This window comes from Grus americana, chromosome 11 (genome assembly GCF_028858705.1).
Source record: "Grus americana isolate bGruAme1 chromosome 11, bGruAme1.mat, whole genome shotgun sequence".
Classification (NCBI taxonomy): Eukaryota; Metazoa; Chordata; class Aves; order Gruiformes; family Gruidae; genus Grus; species Grus americana.
This window is the reverse complement of record NC_072862.1, coordinates 8,137,413-8,162,016: the sequence shown is the minus strand read 5'-3', so window position 1 is coordinate 8,162,016 and position 24,604 is coordinate 8,137,413. Positions and strand designations below refer to the sequence as shown.

The window sequence follows — 24,604 nt, the reverse complement described above, 5'->3', positions numbered from 1 at the left end:
CATCACAGCTACGTTACTACAAAGCCTCTGTACTGAAAATTCTAAACTTAACACCAAAACACCGAAGGGAAGGTTTTTACACCGAATGAGGAGAGATAATGAAGCAAAACACTGCTCGGTAGCAAACAAGAAATAGATGGAGAAAAACTCACAAAGCAGACGCTATACTCAACCAAATTCCACACTTTGGAGGTTTTAATGTCATTAGGCAGTAGTAAAACTCATTAAAGGATTCCTTCCCGTTTACTGTATCTCCTACAACAGTAGGTACACATCTTGGACTTGATGACAACATCAAATTCCTCCTAAATTGTTAAGCAACTACAAGGTTCACAGTACCGAGGGCCCAAGATTTCACACTCAGTGAGCTGCAAAATAAGTGGACACATGCACGCTTCTCATTTGCTTCTAGTCAGGCCTAATGTGAAGAGATGCTTTCCCAGCAATATTAAAGCAACATTAAAGAAGATTTGACTTCATTGCTTCCCAAGAAGATTAAAGGCCCTCCAAGAAGAGCTGAGAAGTTCTTTGGGGCTTCTTCTGGGGTGAACCAGTTTGAATAGGCACAACACAGGGAGGATTGTTTTTCTAGAAAAGATGAATAATGAAACGTACCTCCCTCCCCCAGGATGGAAAACTCAGTAAGGTTTTCTTGGTATTGATGTGCATTCATGGAATGATAGAACGGTTTGGGTTGGAAGGGACCTTAAAGCCCATCTAGTTCCAACCCCCTGCCATGGGCAGGGACACCCTTCCACTAGACCAGGTTGCCCAAAGCCCCATCCAACCTGGCCTGGAACACTTCCAGGGATGGGGCATCCACAGCTTCTCTGGGCAACCTGTGCCAGGGTCTCACCACCCTCACGGGGAAGAATTTCTTCCTAACATCTAATCTAAATCTTCCCTCCTTCAGCTTAAGGCCATTACCCCTTGTCCTATCACCACATGCCCTTTTAAACAGTCTCTCTCCAGCTTTCTTGTAGGACCCTTTAGGCAGGCCTTCATGCTGCACCATCTCCTTTCATTGCTGTGAACGTGCAGAAACGATGCAAGGTGGCTGTAAGTGAACAGCCGTGTGCGTGCCGGGACAGCCAGCCTTGCACGACCCCAGTCTGGGAATGAGGACGGGGCAGGACCCGCTCAGCTTTTTGCCGGAATGAAGGGTCCAGCCACATGGGTGGCATTTCAGAGCGACAGCCAAAGCTGTCAGCACCATTTTCCTTTGGTGCACGATAGTCTCCTCTACTTGTTTCTCAAGTGAGTTCCTTTACATTTGATAGTGTAAGAGCCACCAGCCTAGTCCCATTTTTAACGTACCCGGTTACAGCAAGCACTTAGGCTAAGCCCCATATTTTGCAAAAACAGTAACTCAGGGATTTTTGTGAGATGAAACAAGACGAAGTGCCGTGCTCAGGGATGTAAATACAGGAACCCACGCTCCGGAGCGCGGCTGGCAGTTGCAGGCATGGGGTGTGCAGAGAGAAGGAACAGAGCCGGGAGAGCAGACATCTCCCTGGGACTGCAAGGGGCCACAGACTGACTCCCTGCTCCGTCAGCGGCCTGAGCAGACTCCAAGGGACACAAAGAGGGCTTAATGGCAAAACCAGCCTTCGACTGGCAGGTGTAACATCAGTCGTAACGTGCCGTTGGTTATCGCTGCTATCGAACCCAAACAGAACTCTCTGTGGGGTGAATTACTGATCAGCACGGTGGAAGAGAGACGCGTGGCCATGCTAAAAGCATACGTGCGTGCAGCAGACCAGTCTAACGCAGCACCGCAAGCATTTTCATCTGGCTCTGGAGACATGCCCACAGATTAGAAAAAACAGCGACTATGAATGTCCAACAGCCAAAGGCCAAGTTTTTGTTAGGTTTAAATCAAACCAGCATCTTTGGCACAGGGTATTTCATTAGAGTTACGTATGATTGTCAGGCAGGGACAAGACGGGCTCAGCCTAAGTGAAATCAGAATTTTTATTCTCAGGGGAATAGAATATAATTTCTCTTTGGATTTCTTTGTACCCACGTCTTTCAGGGTATGGCATATTTACTCTCCAGCCAAGGCACAGTGACAGCAGAGACGTGTTAAGTTGCAATGAGAAGACTCCAGCAGAATTCAGAAGCTTGTTTGGTTCCCAGCTTAGTACCTTAGCTCCCACCCACAGCCCGGGCTCGATAGTCCTTCCCAGCCCACAGATACTCTAAGGGGACATTTCTTGTAATCTAAGAGCCTCCCAAACTTTGCATCAAGGATGGCGTGAACAAAAAGAAGGAGCAAGATAATGTTTGGTAGACATACGAGAGAAATTCTCGATAAGAAAACACCTCCTTTAAACAAATTCTTCAACGTCCCTAGCAGAGAGCAGCCGGTAGATATATCACCACAACCAGACAATAAAGCAGAGTTCTGGGCTGAAACAAGGACTGCAACTCACCCAGGTAGTTGTCATCCTCTGGCTTCCCTGAGTAACTGTGCTGACGCACATCAATATTAGTTGCACCAGCTGGGATGCGGACCACAACGTTATAGCCTAGAAAAGATTGAATAGAAAGTCAAGGCTATTACACAGACATTTCATTTGCTTTTTACGGGGGGATGGGAAATGAGCAAAATTACCTCACATTACACAAGCCAATACTTTTCATTTAGGGATAGCATAAATAGTTATAAAATGGAATATGCTATAGCTAGAAGGATTTTGCATTTTACATCAGTGTTTTTGTAGATTAAGTGTGGTAATGGCTTTTATAGACCCACATTTTTCACTATAAAGTTTTTAGCAACAGATTCTTACCATAATGCACCGTGTTAAATGTGCCCGCAACAGTTTTGCATGAAGAATTATCCCCACCACAAACACCACATTTATCTCTTCTTGCTTTTGAATTCAGCACATGATCACATCCAGCTTGCTTTAAGAGAGAAATTGAAAAAAACTAGATTGAGCAAATACAGACTAGAACAGCATTTACAAACCTCCCAATTAAGGCACACAAAAGCTTTGTATGCAAAAGGCTGCCGTGAGACAAATTGTTTTGCTTCCCCACATTTTTCTGCTGATTTACAGTGTGGCCATCCCACACCATTTTCAAATAAAAGGCTTTTTTACAAAGTGAGAATCAGAACTGCCATTTGCACCGGGCGATGCCCTCACTAGAAAAAACTTCTTGCGTTGGTTGTTCCCATAGAGAAAAGCGTGAAAAATAATTGTGAATGGAAAAAGTAAAGGGTCTGACCGGGAAGAACTGGGGCAGAGCACCAAAGGAAGCATCTTTTGGATTCAGGCTCAGTAACCTCGGGCAGATGGACAACCACCCTCCACGCACGGCTCTTCTGCAAACCTGGAGGCTTCAGCCGTGGCTCGTGGAGCCTGTGGATGCTGCTGGCAGCCCCCGAGAGAAGAGGGCACGCCAACAACCCGGCAGAGCAAGGTGCAGGAGTGCCAACCTGCCGTGCGAAACTGCAATCACCCTCGCTAAAGGGAAGGGAAAATACTTACCCGACAAAGGCCCTGCACGCAGATGTCATTTGTGTCAGGGCCACAGGGTGTCCCGTCGATGACGCGATCCCGCAGCTGGTAATACGCCGTATTTCCCGCCACCCGGCAGAACAACTTGCACCGATCCTTCATCAGGACTGGGGAGGGAGGAAAACCAGAAGCACGTTATCCGAACGCCACCAGCCCGACATGGTGATGCAGTAGGCAGGATCTGCATCCCCCCCGCCACTTACTGCCGCTGTATTTGGGAACCCAGCGCACGTTCGTGGGCAGCCCGTTGATGTTAAAGTGCTTCCCGTCGAAGTCGGCGCACTGCTCATCCCGGAAATCCTTCTTCAGCTTCGAGCACGGTTCAGTGTTGCAGGATTTAAACTTCATGCGACGACCCACGCAGTATTTCCCACCGTTTTTAGGCCTGTAGGAACAAGGTCAGGCTGGAAATGAGACGCAATTGCAATTCTGCAACCTGTTCAGCACAGTCAGGATTTGTGACATCATTTTGTGGGCACTGTCTGTGTGCATGTCTTTAATTGATATCCTAGGCTCACAGCAGGAAAGTTTATGCAAATGTCTAATAAAAAAGACCATACATGTGATGCTAAAAAGGGATGAAAAAGGGAATATTTGCTCTCTGATGAATGCAGTTGTAGTGAGAGAAGCCAGAGAGGAAAGAAAACACTTTCCTCCCTAACTGAGGATTGAACATCACACTGAGGGATTCCATACAGGACCATCCCTCCACGATCCCATCAATCCTATGGATTTGGTGGCTGAGAGTTTCCATCTGATCTACTGGGTTGCAAATAACTAAACGTCACGGCAGAAAGGAGAAAGAGCTTCCCTATGGAGGCTGAAAGGCCAGGCAGCACTTAGTTCTTTGGGATTTATAGCCCGAAATGGTAGAAATGGTAGCGCTAGACACTTTTAAAGAACTTTATCTCCACATGTTCCAGAAAGCACCAAATGGCCAATAAATACTTTACCCCCATTTTATAATAGGATGACTCTGGTATAAACTGGGGAGAGCGATATCATCCAAACCACATCAAAGCCAGTGGATAAGCCTAGGAGAAATTGTCATTTTGAATTTCCCAACTCCCAGATTCAGGACTGTAGTCATAAAAATATTTTTGTCCTCGTATGTAGACGAAGCCTTTGCCAGACAACAGTTCACTTTGGGAACCAAAAAAGCCTCTCCCACTCCAGCCACTGTCAGCAGCGGTGCAGGAGCGAGCTGCTCGTAGATAGCATCGGAGGAGCCCAGCAGAAGGCACTTTTCTGGTGAGGACTCATTTTCAGCTTTGGTAATGCTGCGAGGGATACAAGCTATCCTATTTACTGTCTGTTCAACAGACATTTCTCCTGGGAACTCAGGTAAGGTTTCATATGCCCATCTATGTGCAGCCTTCTATGTATATAACAAATTGTAATAATAAAATAAAAAAGGATGCACCATGCTTTAAACGTTCCAAAACCCCCCACACCGTTTCTGCTGCTCTCTCTTGAAACTTCAAATGAAATTGGGAGGGCATGGTGGAGGCTTCTACAAGCTACCACCATTAATATTCATAATAAACACTGCAGTACCACCCAAGCAGCTTTGCTTTTCTCTGATGTTACCGAAGGAAAGGTATTGCAATCTGGATGAAATGTTGGCAGGGTCAACTTTGGGAAATCTGTAATTAACCAAAAAGGAAAAATTATACCAGCTAAGACCTGGACTCAAGGGAGATGAATTTAACGTGCATCCCAGCCATCAGCACGGGAAAGCCTCCAGCGGCTGAGGTCAGCCCCAGCCTCTCCCTTTAACAGGCTGCTTCAGAGGAGTCAGCGGAGGGCGAGAGCACCCCGAGCACCTGGAGCTGCTGTGTCCTGACCATGTCATGCTGGGGCGCGTGTACAGAGTCAGAGAATGGCCCTTGAAGCTCAAGACAATGTCTGTGCCCAGCTTCTGCTGCAAAATAACCACGAAACCTACACCTCCTACCCAACTTCTGAACAGAACGCCTGCACTAGCAAGGAGCACAGCTCAGAGGAGCGACTCGCCAGGCGTTGAAGTCCTGCACTCACACCTCCTGCCTTTCAGTGCTTGTCCTCAGGATGGGTTCTGTCCTGCCCCGGGACAGACGGCGCCCCAGGGGTGCTGGCAGAGAGCACCTTCCTCAGGACGGAAGCTGGTTTGCACACTCAGAGACCTCCCGAAACATGAACCGAGTGATGAACGGGAACCACCCCTGCCCTTAGCATGGAGATGGCCACCGTACGCCCTTCACGTTGCATGCAGTCAGCATCTCCTAACATAACAGAGACAGAAAACCCCTGCACACGTTTGAGCATCTCTACACAGAGTCAATAAGTTCCTACAGCTGAACACAATTTTTTTGGCATCTCTTGAAGCACAGGCACACGCCTATGAAGCCCAGCAGTGCTTGTTCTCCCACACATAACAATTCTTCACTCTCGCATTTGAAAACTATTTGTGACTCAAGTAGCAGAGTTCCTGTGAGATCAATGGGGAGACAGAGGCACAGAGAGGGGCTTGCACTTGCCTAAAGACTACCTGCAAAGTAGGGAAGGGCAGGCAGACTTCCCAGCACCGCACCAGCACCACGCTAGGGATGCTCACAGGTTTGGCAGAAGGAGTCGTCTCCTCCAGCAGCCGCGGGTGAGATGCAGAGCACCACCAGCTACACACATGGGATTTTTCCTGCCAGCATCCTCTCCTCGAGACACGCACTGCCATGGGGCAGACCCCTCAAATTCTATCCTAAATTCCGAGGGGTAAGATTTGTCTTCAGGCACAGCCTGGAGCCATAGCTGGTAACATCAGCTCTACCTGCTCAGAGGGCGACTCTCACATGCCATCTGGAAACTAAACGTGTCATTTACAAAGGTTTCTGGTGTTTGCAATTAAGCAAGTAACAGTGATAAAAAGCCCAAGCATTTGCACAGCGCCTGGTGCAGATTTCAGTTTATGGATTTATTTCATGTCAGTTCCTAGTGGAGCAAATCTAAATCCAGTTTCCACCAATTTGCTCTATTCTCCACCTTGGTGTGACAAACGACTTGAATTAATTTAACTGATTACACTTGTGACCGTTCCAGAGCAAACCCAGCGCAGCAGCCCCTGTGGACACATCCTGGACTCCTCCTGCCTCGCAGGGACAACGGTGATTTCTGGGGGTTCCCACCACCGGAGCCCTTCCTGCAGACTATTCCCATGCGGGCACATTATCTACCTCCAGCTACAAAGGGACGTCTCGACCACCTCACTACACAGCACATGGGGAAACTTCTTCGCTGTGACAGCAGCACAGTCCAGACCTCGGTGAGCGCAAATCATTCACGGGGGAGTTAACAGGATTCATCATTTTCACTTTGAAAGCATTTATACTGCAGCAGGACTGTTGCAGTTTGACAAAGGCTCTAAATTATGCAAACCTCTAGCAAGGCATTTCTTTAAAAAAAAAAAAAGCAATTACAACAGTTTTATCCCATTGCTTCCAATATAAATCAATTTAATTAAAATGAGACTTTTAAATATTAAGTTAGTTAAGAACAACAGGCAGGAGCCTTTTTTGTTTTAAGGATACGCCTAACAAAATCCAAAGATCCCAAGCTACCGTATAGTTTCCTTTTCTCTAGACATGGCCCATGAGATTGAGAGAACATTGAACACATGGACACACCACAAACTCGAGGATCCTAAAACTTGCCGTCATGTTGCAAACGGTCAGCTTCGTAACTGTGACAGTAAATCTCTTCTCGGGGCTAAAGCACACTCACACATCTGACGTTTCAAAATAGCCCCAAACCACCCTGACAGTTTTAGGGTGTTTTTAAACCAGCAGTGCTTTTCACAGAGTCTGAGTAAACAGAAAGAGCTGACCCCGGGAAATAAGTCAGCCTCCTATAACGTCGATTTTCAGTGTCACAAAGAAATAGGGGATACTTCACACTACGTAATATTTTTATGGATAATCACCAATGACGTACCACAGAGACAGAAGGGAATGCAGTGAATGCACAGAAACCTCCTTGCTCTCTATTCCCCTTCTCTCTGAATCATCTGTTTGATCAACTAATGGCCGGCGTGGATCCACTTTCAATCTAGCATAACTCCCCACACAAGCTCCTGCGCACACCCTGGCTTCACTGCATTTCTCCCAGCACGTCAGAAACGCTCAGGACACAGCAGACACGCCTGGAGAACAGTGGGGTCTTACCCCCACTCCCATCCCAACAGGTCTCAAATATACAAAGCTTAATGCATCATCTGCAATTACTAACCTTGAACGTTATCGCTTGCAGACCTTAAGGCAGCGCCCAACCCTCAGCGGTCCAGGAGCACCAGGTACAGGCACCTCACTGAGAAGCGCTGTTCTGGGGGTGCTTTGCATGTGCTCAGCCCTGGGGACGCGCAGGCTGCCACAAGGAAAGGCCCCTGGAGAATTAACTACGGGGTACGTGTGTTCATCTGCACGTCTGCCTATGTGCCTCTGCTCATGCAAAATCTGTGAAGCTCTAGCGTGTGCAGATCAGTTTGAGATCTCCTTCGCAGCATCCCGGGAGGCCCTGGGAGCCGGAATCGGTACATGTGCTGCCAGTGGCCAGCACAGTTATCTCCAGATGTGTTTAGATGTCAAGCTCAGACAGCTTTCAGCACAGGTGGATACTTTTGTGATGGACTAAAACACAGACGTGATCAGACTTGCATCCAGAGATAACACTCCCCCATCCAGAAAGCCATTCCCGAAAACAGGGCTCCTGGTATTGACATCTTATGAAATATGCCTTTTCCCCACAATTCTGAAGCTATGCCTTGCTTTGAAAACCAGGGCTTGCACCACAGAACCTTTACGTGATGCGCTGCAGCCATGGGCTTTGTCTGTACCAGCCAGCCTCAAATTCCCAAGTGGGCAATCTTGGTGGGAAGGGTCTGGTCTGGTTAGCTAATACATTCCTTCAGCGTATGTCAAAACACAGCCTGCTGCCAGTGCAGAGGCTTACAGCTTCCTGCAGCCCTGCAGAATACTCATCCACGTAAGCGTCAGAGCACATTACAAACAGAGACAGGAGCTGCAGCGTTATATTCTGTACCGTGGCACGGGGGGGTCATTTTCAATGCCAGAATTAACACAATATTTTATTGGCGTGCGAGATACCACCCCAGATCTTCATGCACACAAAAAAAAAATCTTAAATAAGCTAAACCGTCTTTGAATATAAAAGACTTAATAAAAACTATTTCAGGTGTTACTCAAGGTATCTGGGTTGGTTTTGCTGCCTTCTACAACAGAGGAGAAACAGACGCTACACCTATTCTGTATAGTTTTGAAGTACTTTAAAAGCAGGAGAGGCAGGAGAGCACCCAGCAGCGTCTCATCCACCTGCATCGTCTTGCAGCCCCGTGATAACGGGGACGCAGATGGTGGGAGCCCATGCTACAATGTCAAATTATGGGGACAGAACAACAGAGTGGGTGTAAAGCTCTGTGGACGGTGCTAGGACAGACGACTCGCTGCGGAGACTTCACGAGGGGCTGGGGAAGAGGCCAGTGCCAGCTACACGGCCGTTGAAGGGGGGCCTGGAAAATAACCACTGTTAGTGATAAACGCAGGGGATTTCACAGGCAGCTTGGTGCCTAGCATATTTAGGTGCTTTTGCAAATCCCAGCCAAAACAATACGCCTCATGAAACATCAAGATACAAAACACAAGCTGTGAGAGAAGATGGAATTTAAAATCCCTCGACTAGCCTTTAGGGTAAAGGAGATTTTCTGTCACAAAAAGTTATCAGTCCAAACAGACACCTCTCCAGAAGATGGGAATACTTCTCACTGACAGCATCCCAAGGTTCAGCAGCATAGCTATTTTTGCATGCGGAAAAATATTTTATTTTTGTGTCTCCATGGCTACTGGAAGACCATATAGCATGTGCTGACTCAGCACAGTGAGACGAGAACTCTTTTGCACCTGTGTGCTTCTCAGCATCATTTTAATTAACATGCTGGTGTCCAACTCCCTTAGCCTCAACCCTTCTCTCCTCTATCGACACTTGCCCAGCCGCGCTGAGCCAGCCTCTCCGGTCCCTCCACCACCAGCGCCGCAGGTACAAGCTCTCCCTTCTCCCATTAGCAGTGATGAAACTGTCACTGGTGCATCGCTAATGGCAATTTCCTTGGCAATAAGCTGTCCAACACCAATGATGAGAAAGTGGAACGAGCCTGCTCAAACTTTTTAAGACCCCTTGGTCCAAGGAGCTCTGCAGACCCCTCTCCTCTCCATGTCTCAGTCCCAAATGAGAGCCTGGAAAGCATCCTGTCCGCCCCCTTCTTGCTCTCGTGGGCTGAAAGGAGACAGTTAAACAGAAACCAGCACAGTTTGCAATTTATGTAGATGGGCTGTTTTCATACCAGTTGCTCAACCTATTACTAATATTTTGCCGGCCACACATTCGTCTCATGGAAGCCCACAGCAAAATTCCCTGCCATTTCAAAGGGTGAAGAATTTTGCATTCCAGGCTGACGGCAAACATTTTTGAGTGCCACTTTTTAATGGGACACAGATTTCTGCTGAGGTTTGGCTAGTCTGCACCAGCTGACATGTAACTGTCTAAAGGATCAGCTGCAAAACCAGCCAGAAGCTGCAAAACCAGCCAAAGCAGGAGTAAAATGGTAGAAAACCATTTTTATGGTATAAAGAATCTGTAGGAACAGCTGCAAAAGCAGCCAAAGCAGGGGTAAAATGGCAGAAAATGGATAAAATCATGGCTTCTTCCCTTCTCTCCTTTCTGATGCACAGTTCTGAAGGAAGAAAAACACCTTTGAAAGTGGAACCCCAGCTGTGCCCCCCCCCACCAAAAAACAGGAGGCAATAAACCCAGGCAGATATTAGCTTTTTCCTTCTCTTTCTGTTGAACAGAACCCTTTTCAGCTCTCTTTACCCACAAACCAAACCTGCAATGAGCTCCTCCTGGGTTGCCACGCTGCCTCATGCATGCCTGGCAAAGCCACCGGTCCCCGGAGCGCACACAGGCTGGGGACAGCCGAAGGGGATTTTCAGCCCATTTGGGCAACCCAGCTGCTTTTCCCCATTTCACCCACCAGCGCTTCCCGTCCATCCACTTACTCGGGCCTGTTGCACTCTCGTATCGCCGTCTTTATGCCGCCGCCACAGGTTCTCGAGCAGGTCCCGAAAGGGCTCCACGTCCCCCACGCTCCGTCTATCACCGGCGCCTCTCGCTCTTTCGGCACGCACATCCCAAACCGGCAGTGCTGCGCGCGGAGGAGAGAGACGGGAAAGGTGGGTTTGCATTGCTTTTCCATCACGAGCTGACCGCCAGCGACCAGCCCGGGTGCCAAGACTTGTGCTTGTTTCTCAACCACTCACAAAATGCAGCAGAAATTTTGCAATTAAATAAAACTTTTCTTCTTTTCTTTCTGTCTGTCACCCCCATATTTTTTTCTCTCTGCACCATTAAATGAACAAGCAAAGGCAAGCTGCAGAGTCCACGGGAGTGATTTATGGGAAGAAGACTGAGGACAACAGCAACCACTGAATATTCCCTGTTTACTGGTGCCGAACCAGCACGGCAATTCTCGGGTGCTGGCTTTTCAAAAAGCTGCTTATCTGATTTCTTGGAGAGCAGCAGGAACCGCACCGTGTCAGGCGAGGAGACAGACAGAAGGGAAAAAACCCAGGGACAACTCAAACCTCCCCACAGCTGTACAAAGCCTCAGAACAGAAGAGGGAAAGGAAACTTCCAAAACCAAAGGGCAAATAAAATAGAAAAATGAATTCCTCAATCCAAAGTATTTTTTTTTTTCACCCAGCCATAACATGGGACTTGCCAAGGCCTGGCCTACACTTTTGTTTTCCAGCTGTAACTCTTGTTTTCTTTTGTTTAGAAAACTGATTTAAATTATCTTGGCAAGCCCCTGTCCTCCATTTTTATGGTATAAATCCTGTCCCTTTGGGGTATGTGTCCTAGTTTGACTACACAGACTTCTGGGGAGGTGAGGTTTAGGGTAGAGTCACCTTCTGGCCCCACCAGAGTGGATGGAAAAGTGCCCCAAGCCCCGTGAGAGCAGGGCTCCCCTCTCACTGAATGGTGCTTGCTAAAGCAGATTTAAACCCAGAGATACGCTCAATCCGCTGGCGGATGCCTAAATCTTTGCAATTATAGGAAGCCCAAACATTGCTGATTGCTCACAAATTAGAAGAGGTTACAGACTTAAAGAAGAAAACATGTAGTGCATCATTAAAATATTCCCTTACAGTATTTTTCTGCACCAGATGCTGTTCAGGCAGGGAAACACCTGACGATCTTTATGGCAACAGGGTTCAATTTACTGATGTGCTGCGTTTTCCCAGTGCTTTCACTAATAGCGGGACAAGGTTGTATCAAGACACACCATGAGCTCATTCCCCTTTTTAGACATCCTTATGAACCACCTTAGAGAAAGCTATCTAGGAAAACAGAGCAAAATCAAGCTATCCCGGGGGTTGTGCATCCAAGCTCGCAGGACACTGGCTCTGCAGCCCGTTTAACGCCTTTTGCCCATGATGGCCAGCTTGTCGCATTGCTTTGCTGATGGAGAAAGCAGATCTCAGGTGCATTTGGGCACGGTTTGACCTCATAGCTCGGGCCCTAAATGTTTGCTCAGAGATGTGCGTGGTCTCTAGGCTACAACGTGCCCTGGATTCACTTTCATCTGAAGATTTGATTCCCCAGAGAGAAACTGACTGAAAAATATCAGCTACAGCAAAGGGCAGGAATAAAATAAGCTGAAACACCTGTTTCTTTGCTGCAGGACAAAGGCTTATGATGTACAACGCCTCCTGGCATTTAGACAGTTGCAAAACTGCAGGATGGGGACCCCTCTGCCAGTCCTGTATGGGGACAAAGAGGTCCGACAGCTATCATCAACGTACAAAAATACATGACACCAATCCAACAGCACTGTCCCGGTGGAGAACTTCTCGCAGCAATGTTGATGCTCACAGCTAAATATATAACCACAGTCATGCTTGGCACCACTGACCCAGAGAAGACGATTGAATAGCTAACTAGTGAATGTACACAGCTAACAGACCGTGACATGACCTATGTGTCTCCCATCTGATGGTTGAGAATTAACCAGGAAATCACCTACATCCCTTGATTTTATTAAAAATTGAGGTTTGGAGTTGATGGTAAATCAAAGTGGGGAGAAAAAAAAAGAGCAGCTGTTTTAAATAAACAGCAAGATTATCTTATGGAAACGCAATGGTGTTTCTTGGAACCACACTGAATAGTCTGGCTGCGCAACCTTCGTGCCTTTTGTATTTTAAAAATAATTTCTATGTTGAGTTACAACAGAAAAACTAAAAAGCCTGCCAAGGTTCTCTTTCCTATGAGCTTACAGATCAGAGAGTGGAGAGAATAAAAGAGGTTTTGTCTGGAGCAAATTCAAAATAACTTAGACACACAGTTGAGCAGGAGAGCAATGGCAGGGACGGGAGACACTACAACAGACTTTCCTTTCCTTTGTCTTGCCACTGGAGTCCCAGATAATTCACCAAATCCAGCTCCCATCCTTGGGCTGACTTTGGCTGAATAGATTAGCAGGGGGCAGACAAGTGCTGTGAAGCTTCATGCATGCATAACATATACGCTACCTGCTGCCATACGGCAGGAGACAGAAACGATTACTTATTCGTCTACTCTTTTTTTACCATTCTTTAAACAACCCTGAAAACCACAAGAGATAGAGGCCCAAGTTTATGACCCTCTTTATTTTCTTTCGGTGATTTATTTCCACCCGACAATGCACTGGTGCTGTGAAACACTGTAAACCATCACGACTGGTGCTTACCCAGCAAAGGCCAAACTCTGGGCTGGGCTTGTTACTTGATTTAGCGATATTAAATTCAGTGTCCTCACATGCAAAATATGCATAAACTAATACCCCCATGTTGGTTTAGCCTCCTTGATTTAAGAATAAATTTAGAGCTCAGTTAAATCTACACCCCAGCAGTTTTAGCTAGATTTTCCTTAGGTGTTCAGGCTCCCTCGTTTCCAAAGGTATCTCCATAAAAAATGGCACGGTATTTTCTCCATCCGCCAGCCCATATATCACAGGCTTTAAACCTACAAACTTGAGGCAAGGCATTAGTCAGCAAGCGGCAGTTTTGATGGGGTTCCTGACCACAGTGGAGTACCAAAATAGCGATTTATTCCAATGAACAGCACTCCAAACTCGCACCTCAGCACTTCACAAGCCCAAGTAAACACTGAGGAGGAGAGAGTTTATGATGATCCAAACCTTAAGCTTGAATTAGACCAACACACCGATAGAAGAATTACGCCGTAAAGCATTTCTTTTAGAATACCCTCAAAATGCCTGAACACAAGCGGACTGCATTAGCTTTTCTTAAGTGCCCATCTGCTCTCAGCTGAGAAGTTCAGGCCACACTTGTCTAATTTTTCTAAACCTGTCAAATTGTCTAAATTTGCGGACTGAAATGTTTTTGCTCACATGGTCGTTATTAAGAGCCATGCAGCTGGAGGCCACCTCTCGGCTGACACAGGGTAACTTTGAGGAGGTGCTCACTTGCTGTTCTTTGTGCATCCCTCTGGTCGTATTCAAGGGTAACTACAGGTTTGTCAAAACAAAATTGCAGCCCAGATTTTTGGCATTTCAAGAAAATAGTTATTTCTGAGCTTCCAGTGGCGAGCAGACCTCACGCTCACCAACGGAGAAGTTGAAGACACAAGGTCTCAAGTCACAGGGAATCACAGATGCCTAAGCTTTATCCTGAGTCTGAAAAAAGGGGGGATTTTACATAAAAACATTAAATATTGGTGCACCACTGGCTCCAAGGAGTAGCACAGAAATAGGATTTCCAACCACATCTCTAATGCACATTCTCAACAATAAAAACAAACATCTTGACTGTGCTTTTCCCTAGGAAAGGAAGGCAAATTGACACATTATGCCCATTGTCTTGAAGGAAATCAGCCAAGTGTCGTTGAACAATTCACTTCTCAGACATATGCAACAGAAGATTAATTACCAAGGAGATCCACAGCCTGTATGGAAAATTATATCTAAAATAGCATCCAGATATTTTTATTAAAATACATTTGAAAGACTATGAATTAAAATGTTGACTCTTTCTAAAGAAAACTTTAACTGGTGATCATTAATAGCCAGAAAAGCAAACTTTTAAGCTATACCTTGTAGAGTAACATCACACTTTTTTTACTAGACCCAGATGGAGATTACTTTTGTTCGGACACAAATGATGAAAACTAGTTCGCATTTTTCTTCAAAAGCTTCAGTATCTCAATAAAAGAAATAATTCCTCTCAACTATTTTTCTCCATATCTGGACAACTAAAAACTAAATACTTACTCTAGAAACCACAACGCTAGCTGGAAACTAACATTGCATGTTAGAAAATTTCTATGAATTACTGCCAAAACTGTTCCACACAGAAAATGTCAACCAGTTCTATACTTTACACTGAAATTGTCAGGATGAGAAGCCAGTTGGCAAGTTTATGTTACACAAAATTACTAATTGCTTGCATCACAAAGGAAATTGCTAATAAAAGCCTAGGAAAGCTTTGCGAAAGTTTTGCTCAGGAGTTCACGTAAGGGCATTTTAATTTAAAAACATAAGCACTCCAGAAGGAATACCTGCTTTAAACAATGCTATACCAAGCAATTGATTTTAATCACACTATCTAGGGTAGAGTTGACCCATGCATACCAGGCTTGAAACACACAGAGCTGCTTTGGGCTTCCACCCTTGCAGTCAGCAGCTGTACCCCATACAACTGGCCATTGGGATAGGATAATTTTGACTGAAATGCTTAGCCTGAGCCCTGGGAAACACAGCTGTGAGGCATGAACTAGGTATTACAGACCTTTCCAGGTTCACATTCTGTCCCATCAGCCCAAGGCGTGTGTTGAGTACGACATCCCTTGTGCGCACCATCGATGTTAATACACCAAAGTCGCCGACACTGCATCTGCTTAAGTTATTGAAAAGACAAAAATATTAAATAAATACAGGCCACATGCCTTACCAGATAGATGATCCTTTATGAAATTATCCCCCCAGGTTTCAGCATTAACTCACAAGCTCGACAATAATTTCATGGCTTAAGAGCCTCCCGTTATGTTACCCAACCCCAGGAGGCCTTATTTTGCTCTGGCAACACCAGGAAAACCAAGGTGTGGAATTTCACTTACCATATACGGGCACACTTGGGATCCGGGGCCAAAAATTAACTCACATTGTTTGTTGACATCATAAATCAGCCCCGGGAGCTGCTGAGGCAACGTGTAAGTTCTTGATGAAGGTTCATCAAGCAAACACTCCCCATAACCAGTGCTACAACACAAAGCAGAAAAATGGTGTCAAACAGGAGGCGATGAGACTAGAACCCATTGGTGTTTACCCGAGCCAGCCTTAGGGCAGCCGTGCACCACATTTGCCGTATTTAACAAGCACAGGGGGGTAGGAGGCTGCATTACCCATGTGTCACCACCCTTGTGCTGTGCTAACAACTGTCAGCTGCCCTGGCAAAAGCATTTCTGAGCATGCACGACCTGCATTTAGTTGCTGAGCAAGCACTGGTATATATTTAGGAAAAAAAAAAAAAATCACTGATGATTAGAACCACCATTGTCTTAGTTTCAGCTGAGATAGAGTTAATTTTCTTTCTAATAGCTGGTATAGAGCTGTGGTTTGGATTTAGTATGAGAATAATGTTGACAACACACTGATGGTTTTAGTCGTTGCTAGGTAGTTGTAGTATCTATACAAAGGCAGTTGTAGTATCTATACAAATTCCAGGACTTTTCAGCTTCTCATGCCCTGCCAGGTGCAGAAGAAGCTGGGAGAGCACTGGGCATCAGGTTGTTTTTATCTGCACGTGGTGAGCAATTGCATTTGTGCATCACTTGGTTTATTGTTGTTATTCTCTTCCTTTGTTACCCTATTAAACTGTCTTTATCTCAACCCACAAGTTTGGTGTTTTCCACTCTCCTCCCCACCCCCAGGCGGGAGGAGAGGTGAGTGAGCGGCTGCACGGTGCTTAGTTACCGGCCAGGGTTAAACCACGACAACTGCCCAAGGGACCACGCTCCTGGATTTGCCAGGACACCTGTGGGTCTCGTTCTGCTCCCTGTCACGTGGGAAGGCATCATGGCAAAATGGGTGATCACTGTGCATCAAACTGACCCACAAGCTCCTGGAACAGTGTTCCCACCATGGACTAGTGCCAGGGCTTTATCTTGACCTGTGGAGCAGAAAGGCAGATTCAATCTGCCTCCTAAAATACAGCTCTGTATCTGGGCCAGAGGGCTTGGAAAACTCACTCTTCAGGTTCGAGGAGAACGCACATTCCTTAAAAGCAATATCCATGGGGGAAGACTTATTCTTTCCCATAGAGAGGCTGGTCCTTGCCAGCTTATCACGAGGCTGAACTGGCAGGGACCAGATGCCAGGGGTGCATTCCCACTCTATGTAAAGGATGCGTGCACACAAATATCCCTCCAATTTCCTCCTAACGCTGCACACTAAGATTTCAGATTAACTGATGAACCCCGTGGGACGCATGCACACATAAAACCAGCCGAACACATGCATATGCAAGGCCTTACTCCAGAAATTCAGTGATGTATTTCCTACTGCATTTTGACCACATCCAGGGATTGGTGTAGAAGTTCAGTGTTGGCGCCATGACATGCTGTTGATTTTTACCTCCATCTTCTTTACACTTATGATTGTCATCATGTGGCATGTTAAATCTAAGAGAAACACAGCAGCGAGAAGTGCAGTCAGTTAAGTGGCAAACATCAAGTACTTAGCACAGCAAGAGCAACAGGGTGAACTAAACGGAAGCAAACCCAAGAATTTTTCCTAGATATGCCATTGACAGATGTTACAGAATAAAAGCATTCATATGCACATATTCATAAGCATCAACAAGCATTGCTCAAATTGGGTTCCTCGAACTTGTCTGCAAAAAGCTACACAGCACACCCGTAAGCTCTCCCCACCGTGACTGTACATATTTAGCCAGACAAGTCCTCGAGGGAGCCTGGAGTAAGATGCAATTTCAGCTGACGGTTGCAATCCTGCAGGCAGGCTGGAGTTCGGCCCCACCTTCATAAAAATGGCAAGTTCTTGGGAACTGAGCCAAAGAGCCAAGTTTCTGAAGGAGATGAATGACTTGAGCCCACCGACCACCAGTGCCCGAAGTCCGTCATCTACGTTGGCAGCAAACCGTTTTCTAATGCAGTTGAATACCTTGGGCCATGCTGATGCCTCATGCTGTTGCCTAACTAGGGCTGCACCAGGGATAGACTTGGCTCCTATACTTTATGTGGCAGGTTTACAAAATGCCATCAAGCATCAATATCAGCAGAAACCCACGCGAAGTTTGCAGCACATGACACATTGAAGAATGCGGCAAATACGCTAACGGAGACAGAACAGCTTAAAGCGCTTTGCTGTTTGAAGTGGAGAAGGGGAAATGACCCGGTGTGATCCTGCGTTCGAAGGCTGGGGAGTTGATATCCCATTAAGATTACCTCCAATAAACCACCTTTTCACTCTGCTCCCTGTAAAAGAGCAAAGAGGCGTTTCCTGCTCAGGAGCACCGCTAACCCCTCCAGCAGCTCCGTGGCAGCATTAGCGAAGGAATTAGCCACAGGTTAGGTGTGGGGAACGCCAAACCTTCGGGGACTTTCTGTCAGGAAATCTCATTTAAACAAATATTGCTGTGGTTAAAAATAGACCATCTCAGCCAGCCTTCCATGCAGAAAAGGGGAGTTTAAAACAATGAGAGATCTGTTCCCAAGTATTAACATCATCCCACACCTACAGACTTCCACTGCAAACCAGGCGTGAGATGGTTTGGGACTGAACAAGCTGCCTAAGAGCTGTAGCTGGCAGATAAAGGACCATGTGACCCAAGACAATTTTTCTCATTACTACTCTCAAAAAGAGTCAAAATCAGTTAAAAGAATTTTCCATTGGAGAAGGTGCATCTTGAGTAACAGCATCTCTTCTGGGGATGTCCAATAGCATGAGATTTTCCTTCATGAAACGGTTCAGCAGGGGGGTCAGGCTCACTTACACATCCTGATCACCTCCCAGACGCCCTGGGTCAATTCCTCCCTTTACACACAGCTGCTGCGGTGCCTTCGGTACCACCACGCATGGTGGTGGGACGAGCCATGGCAGGCTGAGGAGGTGACTTCAGTCCCAAAGGCCAGGTGAGACGTGCCCATGCCCCTCGCCCTGGTCCTCCCTCTGAGGCATCCAGCACCTCCGAGCTCTGGCCAAAATCCTGGCTAGTCCCAGCAGCTTGGCCAGGACCTCATGCCTGCTGGGGCAGATCCTGCTGACATCTGCACGTAGATGTGAGACGATGCAGTAATAAGGGATGTTTTGTTAGCTCTCCTCCCTTGCTTAGTGCTGCTTGGGGTACCCTCTCACTCACCCTCACCAAAATGTGCATCTGCTGTTTCTGCTGCTCTCAGCTAGGCTCCTGAGCACCCCACCACCTCCCAGAGTCACACCACAGCTTAATCTTCCTCAGTGGTGCATCTTCTACCCAAGCACATTTATCTCTTCTCAAATAATAAGGCTCAGCAGGTACCAAGTCTTAGCCTGGCTGGCAAGCCCTAGCTAGCATAAATCTTGGGCTATTTAAATGTAAATGTATTTACATAAAACATACACATGGCCAAGTTCATGTGCTATTGTGAAAGCAGTGCTCAGACCGTTATCTTCACTAATTGAACAGCTCCTGTATGGGTCACAGACTGTGCCCAGCTCCGCCAGACCTAGGAGAGAACAAAGAGATTTATAATAGAAAAAGAAGCGTTGCCCATGGTTCAGCAGAGACAACTAACATTGTCACTACAAAAAAGTTATTAAAAGACAAAGAAAAGGTTTTCCTTACCCAGAGTATCACATTTGTCGTGCGCTCTACAAATATCCTGTCTGAAAGCAGAACAGACCCGACACATTAATATTTTCAATGCAGCAGTGAATAAGGTACAAGCACAGTAATAACAACATCCAAAAGCAATTCTTGGTCCTCCACCAGACCTTCTCATGCTGGTTTGCTACATCATCCAGTGAGAGTCTGCACCACCTCCCTACCACAGTCAGAGTTTTTCATCACATGTTGAACCCATGAGCAGACCTCAGACAGTCCTGAGCCTCTCAAAGTCCTCTAGTGCTATGGCGGACACATTATCCCAATTCTGCTGACAGCTCCATTGTTCCCACAATTGCACATGTCATTACACCCACATCAAAACCCAAATATTTCCCACAGCTGGATATATTACATGCTCACAGTCTCCGGCACATGACAGGCCACAGTTTTCATGAAAATATTCACCGTACCTGGTAACGAGCACGGCTGTATCGTGTTGAAGGTGACTTCCTTCAGGGTGGTTCTGGGATTGCTGCCATTGGCAGAAGTTTTTTAACGTTGTCTGGGCATTGTAAGATATTGCAGGGCCATCCTAATAAGCAACACACACAAAGCAGGTATTTTAATTATTCATCGCAATGCTCACTACAAATGCCACTGTCAAACAGAAGGAGAAGAAAAATCCCTTTCGTTACCTGTTCGTTATGTATCACGACCAATTTCACGATAACGATATTAATTAAATTTCCAATGCTTGGATCTTTGTAGATAGAAGCCACCTGTTTCATAAAGAAGTATTCAGAATTATTGCTAACATTCAAGGAAACAAACAATTAAGACAACACATGCATGTTTTCCATATTGCAACTGGTTTTCTCCTGAGCTGCTCTTCACAGCCCCACTCAGTGCTCTGATGCTCCTTGGAGAGACCTCCTGCCAGAAGCACGATTTTAGAATGAAACAAAGCTGCTGGTATCGCAGAAACCCAACATTTCCTTTTGCTTTAGCACACATTTCACCAAATTATAGGACGATTTTGCTCTGAGATACAATGACCACTGACCGAGATTGTCAAAAAGCAACTTACTCTCTCAAGGGCCTCATTGTGACACGGACAGTTTTAGACCACGTATTCACTGCACTTCTACCCTCGAACAGGATGAAACTCCCTGCAGTGACACAGCTATGCTGGATACTGACTTCCAGTCACTGTGCATCTACAGAGCTGCCTTTTTAGGGACTCTGCTACTGCATCCTAGTACCAGCAGCTACTAAAATGTTTGTTCTCAGCCTGGAAAGCCAACCCTAGCACTATGCTATGGTTCAAGGTGACCACAAGCTCCTTCTCCTTGTAAGAAGAAGGGAAGTCAGGCAACTGCATAACCTACTATCATCGGTCCCTTGGAAGGCACGCAGTCCCTGAAGTACCTTTTTAATTCAGCTGCTATTTTACATAGGCTTAAATAAAAAGAAGCGTACAGCGTGTGGACTACAGGGCCAGTGATATTTCTCGTGCTGCTTGGGGTTCAGGAGGCTGGAAGGGAGAGGTGTGGGAAGGGCTAGGAAACGTGATGGCTCTGGGAAGGAAGACGACTCCAACCAGTGCTCCCCAGCTAAGTTTTACCAAGCTTTACTCTAATCCCAGCGTTATATCCATGCCTGGCCGAGGAAAACTGATGGTATTGCATGTGAACGCAGCAGAAAGGGTACTCAGCGACCAGTAGAAAATGAATCTACTCCATGTAGTTGAATACTCACAATTGACATTAACGTTAAGACATAGTGCTGTAGATTAGCTCCGTGGTAGGCGACCATCCTGCTGTCAGCCACCACCATCACTTCCACAAACCGAGGGTAGGACAGAAACCGCTTTGTTCGTTTGTGGCTCTTCTTTTCACTGATGTTCCCAGTCTTGTTGCTATCCGCAGAAAGTGAGTTCACTTCCACGCTGTGTTTCAACATCTCCACGTCAGATAATAGGCTGCCTTCTGCCCACTGCCTTCTCCAGTGTTTCCGCTTGTTCTTTTTGTGACTGTGTTCATGATCTATGATTAAAAAGCAGACAAAAACATAAAGTACATTCTGGAGTGAACAAAGTTAATACCACATGCACGTTACGGCCATATACCTATTCACTTCAATGAAGAGTTAGCAGGCTTGTTCCAAACAGCTAACTAAAACAGAAGCACTATGTGGAAGCCCACCATGTAATCCAACGTCTAAGGCTTTTCTTAATTTTTAAAGTACTGTTACGGAAGCCGATGGCACTTGAAGGCAGACATTCACGTAAAGGCTTTCCTGCAGCAGAGCCGTCTCCTTGCCCACGCAGGAGGGATGGAGCCTGGGCTGCGGTTCAGTTTACCGTGATGCGAGCCCGGTGATGGTAATTAGCCACCGCAGCAGCAGCGTGAGGATTCTGGGCACGTCCAAGGTGGCCAGGAAACCACAGGAAACAAAGGTCCAAATCCTGTATTTCTAACTCAGGCATGAAGGACGGCAGGATTTGGCCTTCATAGCGAAGCAATTATATATGATTTATTTCTGTCTCTAACAATAACATGGCTGGGCTTCAACTCCCCCCCTCCCTTTACTCCCCCTGTGCTATGGGAATGGTAAAGGTCATCTAATAGCACAGCTGCCACTGGCTAAAGAATAGAATTCAGGAAGTTTCACATATACTGCTTTTGATATTCAATTAGGCCAAACATAAAAGCAGCCTGAAAATATACTCCATGCTGATACAAAGACGACAAAGTGAAGAGGGAGAACAGGCAAATAAAACATATGGAACATGTACAATTAAGATTTACCATCTGATTAGTATGTAATTATAGCATTATTTAAATGTAAGAGCAAAATCAGTCTTATTTGATGCCACTTAATTTTTAATCAGTTCATCATAGGAAGTAGCTAATTGAATGTGATTCATCCATGAGAGACTGTTCGCTTCGGCATTTAATATAAAGCCAGATCTGAACTACTCATCTAAGACTCCAGGCTACAACCCTCACGCTCTTTGTAGCTTAAGTTTAATTTCGTCATGGTGGTGAAAAATACCACATTTCCTTATCTGACCCACTGAGTAGGTTAGAGGAAGCATAATATTAGGGAACAAAGGAATATTCAATGCTCAAACAAGATTGAAATGATAGGAAACCTCTCAGCTGTTTTTCCTGTGTAGTTTCCTTTTAGGATATTTTGTAATCATTTCCAAAAAAAGAAATATAAAATACATTCTCTAATATCAAGGAAAGCAAAGGGGGTTTGTACCCAACTGAAAAATACTCTTTTGCCCTATTTCTAAACTGGCAAGAGAGTATTTAAGAATTGAATTCTGTTTACTCTGCACTGCCCAAGTCCTACACGAATTCCCCTTTCTTGATATAGTCCAGACCACCTTAATACAGCAGAGAGTCCGCAGTTATTTGAGTAAGAATTCGAGAACGCCAATGGCATTTGTGGTTATAATTGGATTGCCCTAGTTCCTCTGCACTAATCAATGCCCTTGTGTTGGCAAGGTTGTGCTCTCATGCTGGCACGGCTTCGTGGGCAACCGTGACATTATCCCGACTCGCTCAGTGCCAATCAGCGTGGGAAGCCAACTACGCATACAAATAACTTAAAGGTGAGAAGACGACCAGACCGAGGCGAAAGCACTAACCTCAGCCCTTCAGCCAGTTCCCCTCCTCTCTGCACCCTCAGCCAGTCACTTGATTTCCCTTTTAAATAACTAAACTTCCAAAAGAAGCAGATGCCCAAGGGAAAACACGTTAAGGATGGGGAGATGCTCCACGGGGCTCGAGCGAGGCTGAAGGCATGGCTGCAGTGTGAAGGCAGAGCTCCGCACCGCCCTGGCTCCGCAGAGCCCCACACAGCACCACGGGGCTCAGGCGTCTTCTCCTCTGGCCAGCCTCACAGAGGGAGGGTAGATGGCAAAAGAAGAAGGAAATGCAAAGGATTCTTTGAAGAGACACGTGTTATACAGGAGGTGTTTAAAAGAAATTAATTGACATTCACCAGGCTTGCACTGAAATCCTGCAGCTAGTGTTGTCACACACTCAAAAAAAACCCAAACCAACAACTCACAAACACCCAAAAACCAGAGAGGCCCACATGAAATGCCAGATCTGGTTCGGAGAGCCCCGACCTGACCCACCACACAGGAGAACCAGTCCCCAACACAGCCAGGTATGCCCAGCGCAGAGGAAAAACTGACTTTCCTTCTGTTGCAGAGATCTGGCACAGTGTCATAGAATCATTTAGGTTGGAAAAGACCTTTAAGATCTTCGAGTCCAGTCGTTAACCTAACACTGCCATGTGTCAGTACAGTATAAGTGTTCTTCCCCTGTCCAACGCACAAATCAAGTCATCCACATCATCCCTTCAAAAACCAACATATTTTTTTCCAGGTATGAAGTCACTCCAAAACTTACAGCACGGTATTTGCATAAGTCATGTATAGTATGTTTGCCAGTCTAGTTACTGTGAAACCAAGCACAAGCGAGCGGGGATGCATTGCATGTAAAGCCACTGTTGGACTTCGATAGTAGCGAACTGTTATCGTCACCCATCTTTCTTGCATATAACTACACTCAGAGATGGTGCACATTCACCTGTAAAAAATTAAACACTAATGGCAGTGCACTGCTCTCAACCCACCCATAAACCCCCCGCCAGCACTAATGGGAGATGCAAACAGGGACTGCCAGTACTCCTTGTGCCTGATGCTGTTGATATCTCACTTGCTCCGTTACGACGGACACAACAGAAATGGTCCTATTGAACAGTGCAGCGTACTGCCGTTTCATCAAGCAGAAGTGGAAATCTCTCACGTTACGCAAGAAAACTGCAATTTTACAGCGACAGCTTCCTACTGCCACACACAACACCAAAAAAGGGTGTGATATTTTTCCACCTGGTTTTGCTTCCCCCCCCCCCCCGCCATTGTGTTAATATATTAACAGAAATCAGGAAGGAAAATGGTTTGCTTGGCAAGCTCTCAATCTTTGCAAATGACCTGAAAAACATCTACCTACACATGGCAGTAATTGGATGGGTTTAAGTAACAAAGCAGTTTCTTTAATTTGCAGAAAAAACCCCAAACTCCAACGAGGACACAAACACTTTAAACCCATGCAAACTACAGAT

At 46.1% G+C, this 24,604-nt stretch overlaps 1 protein-coding gene across 9 annotated transcripts in view; it reads right to left on the bottom strand.

Moving 5' to 3' along the window:
- Positions 1–24,604, bottom strand: part of ADAMTS9 (ADAM metallopeptidase with thrombospondin type 1 motif 9) — an 88,626-nt gene that overhangs the window by 49,734 nt on the left and 14,288 nt on the right. For 8 of the 9 annotated variants that reach the window (XR_008578783.1, XM_054837954.1, XM_054837953.1 and 5 more), the window contains 13 exons: positions 21,215–21,501; positions 20,152–20,235; positions 19,927–20,048; positions 19,475–19,515; positions 19,250–19,355; positions 17,163–17,309; positions 15,747–15,888; positions 15,419–15,526; positions 10,631–10,776; positions 3,734–3,915; positions 3,501–3,637; positions 2,796–2,913; positions 2,436–2,531 (listed from right to left, as the gene is read on the bottom strand). Coding sequence is in view for 8 of the 9 variants with exons in the window: in XM_054837954.1 (XP_054693929.1) it covers positions 2,436–2,531; positions 2,796–2,913; positions 3,501–3,637; positions 3,734–3,915; positions 10,631–10,776; positions 15,419–15,526; positions 15,747–15,888; positions 17,163–17,309; positions 19,250–19,355; positions 19,475–19,515; positions 19,927–20,048; positions 20,152–20,235; positions 21,215–21,501 (1,716 nt within the window). In the remaining variant the exon portion in view is untranslated. The remainder of the gene's footprint in view (positions 1–2,435; positions 2,532–2,795; positions 2,914–3,500; positions 3,638–3,733; positions 3,916–10,630; positions 10,777–15,418; positions 15,527–15,746; positions 15,889–17,162; positions 17,310–19,249; positions 19,356–19,474; positions 19,516–19,926; positions 20,049–20,151; positions 20,236–21,214; positions 21,502–24,604) is intronic. The other variant, XM_054837952.1, reaches the window with a different exon arrangement.